The 12421-nt window shown below is 32.2% G+C and overlaps 1 protein-coding gene across 1 annotated transcript in view; it reads right to left on the minus strand.

Moving 5' to 3' along the window:
• Positions 1–6401: 6401 nt before the first annotated feature.
• The window catches only part of LOC118202104 (uncharacterized), a 58576-nt gene continuing 52556 nt past the window's right edge, over positions 6402–12421 (minus strand). Inside the window, exon 7 of the mRNA XM_085822499.1 lies at positions 6402–6832. Coding sequence (XP_085678625.1) covers positions 6756–6832 — 77 coding nt within the window. The 3' untranslated portion in view covers positions 6402–6755. The remainder of the gene's footprint in view (positions 6833–12421) is intronic.

Here is a 12421-nt window from a genome sequence, read left to right on the forward strand (position 1 = left end):
CAAATTGCAAATAACAATTAAGTAATGTTTAAACACATTAAATCAACTTATAAAGTAATTACTAAATAAGAAACATTGTACTAAATCAAAATTCCCAATAATTATATAAACTAAACTACATTTAGCAACAATCAATAAAGATATTCAGAAGATGACATAAGTGCAAACAATAAATTAGATTATTACACTGTAACTCTTTACTACTAATTATGCACTTCAAAGTTGTAAAGCAATTGTACTGGTCTCTTTAGATTACCTGTTTGAGTTTTAATGAGACAAGAACGAACCTGACCATCTCTGCCAGGATAAGTTTCTATTATCTTACCTAGTGTCCACAAATTCCTACGTAAACGGTCGTCATGTACAAGGACTACGTCATTAACATTAAACTGACCAGACACTTTAGTAGGTGGACATAAATTCACAGATCTTAAAGAAAGCAAGTAATACTTCCTCCACCTATTCCAAAAGTGGTTTAACAAAGTTTGTTGATGTTTATACCTTTTGATCAAGGAATGTCTAGACCCAATCAAGTCTTCTCTGCACACTGTTGTAACTGGAAGAGAAATTAAACGTTTACCAATTAAGAAATGAGCAGGAGTTAGCGGTGAGGGTTCTGAAGGGTCATTGTAGACATACGTTATGGGCCTTGAATTAATTATGGCTTCGATTTCTACGAAGACTGTTTCTAGCTCATTCAAACAGAGACTAGAACGTCCAACTATTTTCCTTAAAGTTTTAATCGTTCTAAAATGCCTTTCCCAGAACCCTCCCCACCATGCTCCTTTTTCCACAATAAACTTCCATGTTATACCGTGGGAAGAAAACAAATTTTGTATAGATGTATGTTGAATACACTTCCAAATTTTTCGCAACTCGAGATCAGCACATTTGAATGTCTTGGCATTGTGCGAATATATCGTTGAGCACAATCCACGACGAGAAATAAACCTGCGAAACGCAAGCATAAAATTCTCCACGCTCATAGAAGGGACAAGTTTTAGATGTAAAGCTCGAGTTGTAGCACGTGTAAACAAAAGAAGATAATGTTTATTCTTGCTGTCCTTTGTAAAGAAGGGACCAGCATAATCTAGCCCTGTTACAGAAAATGGAGATGATTGAAGAGCACGATCAGGTGGTAAAGGACCGGTTTCGATATTTTGTTTCTACTTACATGCATTGCGCTACTGCCAGCAGCGCCCTCTACTTCTCTCTTTACAACAGCTTCATAATAAAGCTAAAAAAACACATACATACAAAGGAAAAAAGCAGGAGGAAGCTACGGTTAGCACGAATGAGTACAACAGCAGACTGGTAGACTGCGTGAGCGGGGTAAAAAAACTTTAACAAACCCTTTTGGTTGATCGTTAAAATCTAAAACCTTTCAGATTTTTTTCTTGTTTTCTGTCCTTTTTTTTTTTTAATACTGTGTTTTTTTTTTTTTTTTTTTTGGGAGGGGGCAAGAAATTTTTTTGCATAGGGGCCCAAGAGTTCTAGTTACACCACTGAGTCTCAGGGTCAAACGCTTAAGCGCATTGCCATTTTTTTACCTGAGCCTGCATTTGGATACGGTCATTAAATTAGCAGACACCTTTGCACAAATCATTTCAATTACAATTTATAATATCTAGAACAGCGGTCATTTCGTATGACCGCCAGGCTTCTTTATATATATAAGCGGCTAAAGTGTGTGTCGCCGATAGTTTATTGTTGCCACTCGGAAAAATGAGCGCGGAAATTAACGTTTCCACAGTTTTTAATTATTATCTCGGCTGATTAAAGCCGTACGATGATGAGAACGGTATCGATGGATTCGGAGAATTTTTTGGAATCCGAGGATACGCGTCTCGAGTTTCAACTCGGCCCCGTTCCGTAGATATGAGAGAAAAAAGAATTTGGCACGTAGCCAAATCCCTCTAATAGGGAAAACAAGAAAGAAAGTAGAAAATTAGTTTTTAATTAATATCTCAGCTAATTAAAGTCCCAAGAAGACGCGAATGGTCCAAAGGGCGGGTCACGAACCTGCAAAATCCAACGGTGTGCTTCGCTAAGCCCGGGAGCCAGCCGTTTCGGAGGAGATGATGTTACTTTACACCATATATGTATGCGGCTTAAGTGTCTGTTTGTCGCCGATAGTTTATTTGTTGCTTGCGTAACTGTACTAGCCAATGGAATGAAGTTGCCACGGCATAGAGTAGTTGCCGTTTCAATTGAGACGTAGACAATTTCTTGTAAAACTTGCCTTTGTTATGGCCATCAATAAATCTCAGGACCAGACGCCCTGAGACTTATTGATTTGTTGTGTGTTGGCATTTTTTTACCTGATCCTGCATTTGGACACGGTCAACTTCATGTTGCCTTTTCAAGAGTTCGTGAAAGAACGGACGTAAAAATAATTGATGGTCCTCTGCAAAGCAAGCTTAAAAATGATGGAAAGATCTGCACAAGAAATGTTGTGTACAAAGAGATCTTTGACATGTGAATTAACATTTCATTATTTAAATCACCTTTATTGATTGAGCTAGCGGTGGTTCTTAAGAAATGTACCGCCAGTGGTTTCCTTCATTGCACTCTACTTTAAGCAAGTAGAAGGGGGGAAATCCGTGAGGCAGTAAGCAAAGAGGCGTCCTCGCCGCCTGCCCTGGGTAATTCAGTTTAAATTAGCAGACACCTTTGCACAAATGATTTTAATTACAATTTATAATATCTAGAACAGCAGTCATTTCGTATGACCGCCGGCTTTCTAGTATAATAGTACCTAATTTCTATATTTCGGCCAACTTGTGTGTTTTTGTTTTAAAAACGCATTACTCATTCACAAATCAAAAATAGGAAAATTGGAATATACTTGACTACTATTTTGAGTAAGTGATTTTTGGTACTTGTTCCTGGTATACTTTAAGAAAAATAATTTTAATAATATACTTGACTACTATTTTGAGTAAGTGATTTTTGGTACTTGTTCCTGGTATACTTTAAGAAAAATAATTTTAATAAATAAAAAAAGCATTGATGCACTTAAAATATACTACTTTATATGAACACCAAACTTTTAAACATGAGCAAGACATGCTTTTCAAATGAAAATCTTTTTTTCTTCATCAGATGCAAGTTGGTTCCTTTATAGGTGGTGAAGAACAAAAGCTTTCTGTTCAAAATGTGCGTCCTGATCGTGTTTAAAAGATTGGTATTCATACAAAGTAGTATATTTTTATTTTATTTTACTTAACACCAGTTTTTTTTAGTGTTTATTTGTAATTAATCCACTTACTTTATAGTAAGTACTATATTTAAATGCACATTTTCATAATGTGTTTATTTAATTGGGATACAAGAATAAAATAGAATATGTATTGTCATGTTTGAATAATTCAAAAAGAAAATTTTATTTTGGAAATGTACATTTTACAGCTCATGAAATCTTACTAAATTTAATGTATAGCAGCATACAGTTAAGGCAGTAGCTTCCATATTTGCATGAAATTATTTTCTGGACATTGCTAAGTTTATAAGCACTTTAATATGCAAGTAACTGAATAAAATAGGCCTTTACAATCAGTGAAAGATCTTTTTAAAAAGAAAAAATTCTTTACTATCGTACATTTCCGGAGTGGAAGTACTATTGGTAACACTGAAAGGTCATAGGTAAATTAAATTCTTCCAAAAACTATTTCTGATTTTAAATTAAGTAAAATTATGCTTACTAAAATCTAAGTAAGTAAAATATTTTGCTATTATAAGATTTCAGTATAATTTATCTTTTTTGTATTATAAACTATATTATAAGTTTGGACAATAATGGTTTATGGTTCCAGCTGAAAGTCAACAGTTTATAAGTATATATTTCATCAATTGCATAAGTACACATATTAGAATGTGATTTTCTTTGTCTCTTTAGGATGCAATGCATTAAAAATAAACAAGATTTTTTACCTCCTCAATCCTCAAATATTATAACAGTATTGCAATTAACTTTTACTACTTTAATTTTTAGATATTATTCAAAAAATAAAGTTTCCATCTCATTTTTTTTATTATTCATTTTAGATTTTCTTCCTAAAATTATTTAACCTAAACATCTTAAACAACGGAGCGAATAAATTAAAGCGATTATTAAAAATGTAGATAAAATATTCAGGAAAAAAAGCATTAAGTTTTATATCTAAAAATAATTGTAGAAAATCGAATAATCTAATTGGAGATCGTTAGCTGCCGACTGCCAGTAGACGGAAATAAAAAACACGCCCTGCCATACCAAAAGCGCGCCAAATCTGAAATTAACAGCCTAAGCTATCACTCCCCAAGGGCGCCAAGACCATAAATCACGTGGTATATGCTGGAGTTCGCTTAGCAGATGAATTTCCTGTGGAATGAGCCGTCTAACCTGTTATATGAAGTCGTTGGTAGTTGCTTGCTTGGAATTTAAAGAAGATGAAGTAGTGACGAAGAGAAAAATCTTGTCGTTTTTTAAACGAGTTTTTGATCCTGTAGTGTTTACATTCCCTGTAACGTTATGTCCTAAACTTCTATTGCAATCTATTTGGAAGACAAAGGAAACATGGAATACTGAAGTGAATGATAATATAATAAAGAATATTTGATGTAAACGAAAGACAATATTTAACCAATATAAAAGTATCCAGATGATTTGGTGGGAGTAGAAAAATGAAGCTGAATGTACATAATTTCATTGACAACAGTTAACTAGTGTATACTGTCGCAGTATTTATCAGTTGTGAATCAAAGCATGGTATATCAGTACAGTTGCTACAAACTCAATCAAGAGTTACTCCTATGAAGAAACTCTTGATTTCCCATTTGAATTTTGTTATGATCACCATAACAAAATTCAAATGCGGCGCCAGAGCCGGTGCAACCTGTACAGTCGCACTGGGTGGTAAAATTCTGGATTTAGAAATATGACTGACAATCCAAAATGGCAGGATTAAGGCGGATTTCAGCGATTTTTTTAGACTAAGAATCTGGGAAAAAAAATCATTCATAAGTATCAGTTGCTAACACAAGAATTTATGCCTCACTTTCTTAAGGACACAAAATCATTGATGAAAGTTAAGCAGTTGAGGTATGAAAGGACTTTGTCCCACCCACATGTTGAAATGTGCCCTCGTTGAGAGAGAGTAAAATATTTATGACATCACATTTGGAAAGGAGAGATTTCGAGTTCGGCTTAGGGATCTTTGAATGAATTCAAGGTCAGAAAAACTAAGCAGGTTTATGTGACAGACGAAGAACACTAAGCAGTCAAATACTTCAGTTAAATTCTTGCATAAATTGCAGTTTTTCGCCCCTTGCCCGTTAAATCGATCGAAATTCTTCACTTCTTAACTCATTGCAGGGAGGGGGGAATAGAACAGATGAATCTTTTTAATTGATATTATGAATAAATCAATATTTATCAAATTTTTTATATCAAAAATTTTCAAAATATTCTCATATTGCAGATAAAATGCTGGTTAAGAACTCTTCAAAATCCCTACATGATAATTAAATCTGAAGGCAGAGAAAGACATAAAAAGGAGATTAATAGGACATGAGGAACATTATGGCAGAATATGTTTCTTCTGTTTCATATAACTGAGAATTGAAAGGTTTAGACTTTGCATTTGTCACATATCTTGTCATATAAACTACTTAAATGTCAAGATGCACGGAGGAAAAAAATCTATATATCGATGACATCTGGACCCTAAACATATTTTAAACTAAAATTGATCTGGGCAGCTAACAGCACTTTGTCTCATTTCCTGAGGTTAAATTCAGCTTAAGAGTAATGAAGATGGCCTAAAAAACTACATTTTGAGTTTGAATGCAGCTTTCAAGATTTCAATGCATATCTTCATCATGACTTTCAATGTAAATTGTGAAGCAGTAATTGAGTTACAGTCTAACAATAATTTCAAGCAGTTATTTCTTAATGCTCCAAGCACAGTTTTACATATAATTATCGAAAGGAAGTTTCTTGAATTTAATATCTGATGCCCCCAAAATTAGTGCTATGTTTGCATCATTTTTTATACATGAAGAAGTGTTTTCTACCATGAACTTTACAAAGATTTCTATTAGAAACAGATTGACAGATGAGCATTAGCATCACTTTTCAGAATAAGTACATCGCAGTTCAAACCTTAATTTAAGGAATTTTTAAAAATACAGTTATAGCTTTATTCCTCATATTAATATACGCATACTCTTTTTGAAGTTTCAGAATAAATTATATCAGCCTAGCTAATTTTTTTCTTTTGTTTTTTTGGCCTGCTTTCAAAGGAATTTGCTCATAACTGGCTTAGAGTTTTTCTACTACATTAACATCAATCTAAGGCTGCATTATGTCTAATTTAATACTTTTTATCCTTTATTTCCAATGCATTACTAAACATCAGTTTTTTTCATAACAAGTCTTTATTTACAAAACTTAATGTACAAAAATATTTTTCATGTGTGAAAAATTTCAAGCATAATAATGATAAAATATTCATTTTGCATTATGCTTGCAATTTATATACAAATCGAAATAAATCTGGTGGGAAAAGAGCTGTTTTTAAACAGCAGAGCCATGCCAACAGGTTTTTAAAACGAGATAAACTTCATAACCGCACACCATTTTTACATTAATATTTTATGTATTATATTTTTTTAATTTGCATCTTATCTCCTTTTTTATTTGAAGCAATTGCCTCACTTGTCCATTCTTGACACAGCTCTTTTCTATATACATGTAATGTATAATTAGACTATTACTGTTTTCTAAATCCTTTTAAAACAGGATATATATTTTCAAAAGCTGCTTTCAGATCGCCCCTGGCTTTTCCTCCTATAAAAAAAGAAAGATGTAGTTTAGAAATATAAAAGCAATATAAAATATAGAACAAAAGTTTTAGAATCAACTATTATTCCTTTAGAATCAACTATTTAGCACATTAGGCATTAATGTTAAAACTGATAAAAGGTTATATTACTGAATATGAGATACATACACTTAAAAATGCCATTCGCTAAGTGAATGTCTAGCATTTATCAGAGTTATTAAGCATTAACAAAATAAATACATCACACACACATTTTTTTTTTTTTTTTTTTTTTTTTGTTTCCCTAAAGATAGCAAAGCTAAGTAAGTTTACTTACAACACAGCTTATTAAGTAAATGATTCTTCTACACAATTCTGATCATTCAGTTATTTTAATTTTCAATAATCCAACAAAAATATTTAAAAAAAATCTGATGTGTAGACCACGACTTCCTCTTACATAATATTAAATTATATGCATTTTTTCCTGCATTTCATTTAAACTTTTTGAATTTGATAGTGCATAAACCACAATAGAATAAATAAGCTCTTTAAAATTCACTATATTTACTTACTATAGCGACACTTTGGCGCTAAGTTCACTTAACAGCATTACATCTCATTCTTTTTATAACTCAGAATGCACAAGAATTATATCATCTGAAGAATTATCTAATCGTTGTCACATGTTCTATTCAAATACTATAATAAATCTAAAACTATGTATAAAAGAAATTAAACAAATAAAAAAGAAACAGATTTTCACAGACGATTTAGCACTGCTTACCTAAAATGCAAACACTACTCGTAAACATTCTCTTCCGTCTGAGACAGATTGGCGACAATATTTACTGCTAATATGAAACACTATTTCGTCAAATTTCATTACAGATATATTTCTCATTCAATTAATTCGGTGCTCACTTTGTGGCAAGGCAAAAATACATAAAAACTAAAAATATCTTCATTAAAAATTGAAAGATATAGAAAAACATAAAACACTAAATACAGTTAAAACAATTTAAAAAAAAATTATGTTTAAGAGTTTCTGTGCAAAAACAAGCAATTCAGCCAGCACGCAAAAAGGCAGAATTTCGGTGCACAAAACTAAGTTTCCTTTTGGTCTCATTTGGCAAAAAGACACTGAACGTGCAGAAGAATTAATTCACTATTCTGTTGTTTCACATGTAAACAAATATGGCTGCTATGGTAAGAAAAATTAGGCTTAGCTGCACTTAAACATCTTTTAAATTGTTTATAATTCATGCATATTAACTAAAGCCAAAAAACCCTTAACCGGAACATAACATAATTCAGTCATTTTTAAAGAAAAAAATGCACAGTTTACCAACAGATGAGAATAAAAAAAACTGGGCTCACTGAGCCGAGTGAGTATATATATACTTTTGGTGCGACCAACTGCAACCAAAAAGGGAGGTGCACAGCTACATGTTTTAGCAGTTCCTACATACAAAATTTCAGCATTCTGAGGCTACTTGTTTTTGAGTTATATGAAAAACATACTTACGACACAAAAAAATCTCTTCTGGATCCATTTTAAATAAATTTTATAATTTGTTTGGAGAAGCAGAGAGAAGTTTTTATGTACAGATGTTACACAAAAACATTGTTAAATTGCATTCAATATCCGTCAATATGGATATTTTCGTTGAAATACGATATCCGGAATTTTTCGTGATTACAATACTTCCTTTACTTCATACAAGGATATATAAAAAAAAAAAGACATAAATGAATATAAAGAGTACTTTCTGATTACATGCATCCCAAAAAAGCAACTTTGAAGTGAATTGCTGATTTCATGAATTGATTAAAAAATTTTTGTTTGGCTACCTTTATGGCTGATAGATACTGTTCTATTAAAAAATAATATGGTCAAAAGTCTTTAATCCGGACTCGTCGGGACTTCGGCGATTCCGGATTATTCGTTTTTCAGGATTATAGATCATCAGTTTAAATCTGGTAAGATGGCATGCAGAAATTATAAAATTAAAAATATGAAACCACAAGTTATGAAATAAAGAGCAATTATGATCTATCTAAAGGGTATCAAAATTTACAAAAAAAAGCTTAGTATTTATTTGTTTACTTTATTAAACATTTGTTTCAACGCGCGCATGCGTAAAGAATTGCAACCAGAAAACTATTTGATGTGTATTCATGATATTTATAATGAATTTGATTTAAATCATATCAAAGACGGAGTACATCGAGATGAAATACTACATTTAGTAAGGAATTATAAGCCGAATAAAATAAAAACACCTGCCCTGAAGATTAGGATAATGCTGAAAAATCAACTTCCAGTTCATTGCATGCCACAACGTTTCCCTCCCCCCACAGAGCAGCGTGAAATTGATAAACAGATTTTGGAATGGTTAGAGAAACAAAGGATCCATTTTTTGCAGCACTTCCACTTTTTGTTTGATGGACATCGAAACATGCTTTCGCTTTGTAGATCCTTTGGCAGCTCCAGAATCGGAAATTCTTTTTGACATGATTGAAAGTTCAAGCTTACTTTTATAAAATTGCTCTAACAGTCTGCAAAAAATAATAAGCCGGATCCAATTAGAAGATTAAAGAACAATGCAATCTGCAACATTAACTGAAATGGATAATTAGATAATTTTAGCTTAGCTTATATCGTCCGTTATACATTAAATGCGCATGCGTAAATGTATAATGCGCATGCGTAAAGGTATTATGCGCAGAAAGTTTGTAGCTTTGAGGTACTTCCGGATTCTTTCCGGAAGTCTTTCCGGATTATGGACGTCTGGATTAAAGATTTTTGACTGTATTGCTTTTTTCGTACCTACTGAGGTGTTTTGAATGATCATTTTTTAATGATTTCTTTAGTGCTTTCCTTTAAAATGTAATCTACACTTCAACAGATGTGAAAGTTTTCCAAAAGCATTACTACTAAATGATGAAAATTTTGTATTAGCATACCTATACTTAATACTGATTATATATAGGATATTTAATGGGGGGGAGGATCTATATAATTAAATATTTTTCAAATATGGTTAGAAAAACAACCAAAGATTTGCACAGATATGTAAAATTCTATCACTTCTCATGGTGTTTGACACAGCTTATTCTATGACAGGTTTTCTTTCTTTTTTTGCTGAAGAAGAGGGCCCATGTCATTTACCTTTGCAGAGTTAAATAATATCTACGTCAATGTGAGGCTGCTTTTGGTTTACATTGGCATGTTTTCCTATAGATCTTTTGAACAATTAGTGGCAGTTCTATGCTGCCAGTTTAAAAAAATGAGTCAAATATGATAGATAACATTGGTCACATGGTACCTTTCAGTAATGATATGTGAAATTTAGATTTCTCCATTTACTTTCTATAAAGAATATTTCAATTACTAAAATTGTTTCTTGACTTATTAAAAAATTATAAATAAAAAAAGAAGCCTGTAATATGCACAATTACCAAAATTATATGACTTTGACAACTTTTGTTCAAAGAAACAAACATTGATTTAGAGGATGTATAATAGTGAACTTTATTACAATGGATTAAAGTTGCTTGACATGGACAGTTCAACACACCAAAGCCTAGTTCTCAGTTACAATAAATTTTTTTGAAGTCAAATAAAGTTACAATGGCTTCTATTTTTGTTGACCATAAGGCATCATGGCAAAACTGCAGTTACGGAAAATAACTGATAATTTATAGGTTCAGTTCATGCTTCTGTAGCTCATACTGTATTTTCAATGCCATGAAAGCTGACAATAGCTTATCTGCAAATTTTATAAAGTCCTTTTCTTGTGTACAAAAAAGTAATTAATATAAGCACATCTTAACATTCTCTCTTACCATTTACATCCTTCAGTGCACATGTTTTGGTATAGAGAGTTTTACTCCATAGTGATATTGAATTCCCATTTCCACATAATACAATTAGTTTAGTAGAGATTGGAAGAGAGCTAGCGCATTGTGCAGCAGACCCACAGGTCCGGGGTTCGATTCCCGAGCAGGGCAAGGTCGACTCAGCCTTTCATCCGATGATTTCCATCCTTTGGGTCGATAAAATGAGTACCCCCCCCCAGTGTTTAGTCCCCAAGTTCGCTTGGGGATTAAACACTGGGGGGGGGTCCTGCAACAAGCTGATTACTTGTTCAGGGCATATGCTTATGCACCCCAGGGCCGACAGCCAAGAAAGCAGATTTCGGGGCACTGCAGGCATTGGCACACTAGGGTTGTTAAGCCACTGAATTTAGTTTAGTTTTAGTAGAGATTGGAAAGCACAGATTTTCATCATGACTATTACTCTTCTCAGTGATTTAAATAAAGATAAAAATATTTCTATTTCTTCCTAAATGCCTTCAACACCCTTCCCAAATAAAATAAATCATGTACAGCTGTTTTCTTTTTCTTATGCCTGCCATGAAAATGGAAGATATAATAAGATAAATTATATAATTTATCAGCAAATGTGCATCATTTGAAATCATTGATTAAATATTTACTAAACTTTCAATACTAATGCCAAATGATATCCAAATTAATTTTGGCATGAATAATTAGTGTCAGCTGATGTAATTCTCAGTTGCTGAGTTTTAAAAACAATTCTTGGTTCACATTTTTTTTTTTTTAAATCAAAATAACTGCTCCACCAAATTGCTGAAAATCATAAAGAAATTTAAAGCATTTGCCTTGCAATGTGTGACTCAATTATATATCAACTTATTATGAATTTTTTTAATTTGTGAATTAAATTTCAGGAAAATAACACTAGAATTCACACATTTTACAAAAACCTTTATCACTTTATATTCTTTTCTTTGATTCAAATATACATAATTTCACTTATTAAAAGCCAATATCAGATATTCTATAACATTAGAATAATTCATATGCTATACCAATGTATGCACTTTATTTACAGGATAATTCTTGATTACAATGGTAACTCATGGCTGGTGATGTTTTATGATATTTATACTTGCCATACTATCTTTTATAGCCTAACAATCTAAAAATTATCATTTTATAGCTTATTTTCAAGTTGTAAAGTAACTTCATTGTTACTGCTGTGAGAAATATGTGTGTATCTCAAACACTGGGTGCTAACGAGCAAAGACTATCTACTAGAGTATCAGTTTCAATGAGCAACTACATTTTAAAATTCTTAGAGGAAGCCCTAACATTTCCAGACAATCATATTTGCCCTTACTGTTTGCTGGAGACCTACTTTTGCCACAATGGATGAGATATCTTTTTTTTCAAGATTATTCGTTGTGCATTAGGGACGAGATAACTTGTTCTCTACACGGTGTTTTTTTTATATTGTTGCCGCGTGTTCAGTGACTTATTAATTAATTTTTCAGTGCATCCCAGTCCATATTATTATATTTTCACAAAGTTTCTATAAGTTGATGCTAATCACACAATTTTTAGAGAATTTCTGTATTCGCATAACTTGGTTGTACATTTTGCATACTTTTCCCATATTTTGAAAAGAAAAATTAGTGAACGACAAATAATACAATTTTTTTATTTCAATTGATGAGGTAATACAATATCTCTATTTATCTGATGAAGAACTTGTTGATGACATCAGCTTAGATAGAAAAAGC

This window comes from Stegodyphus dumicola, chromosome 8 (assembly GCF_044657685.1).
Source record: "Stegodyphus dumicola isolate Sdum_Otavi_A_Nest chromosome 8, ASM4465768v1".
Taxonomy (NCBI): Eukaryota; Metazoa; Arthropoda; class Arachnida; order Araneae; family Eresidae; genus Stegodyphus; species Stegodyphus dumicola.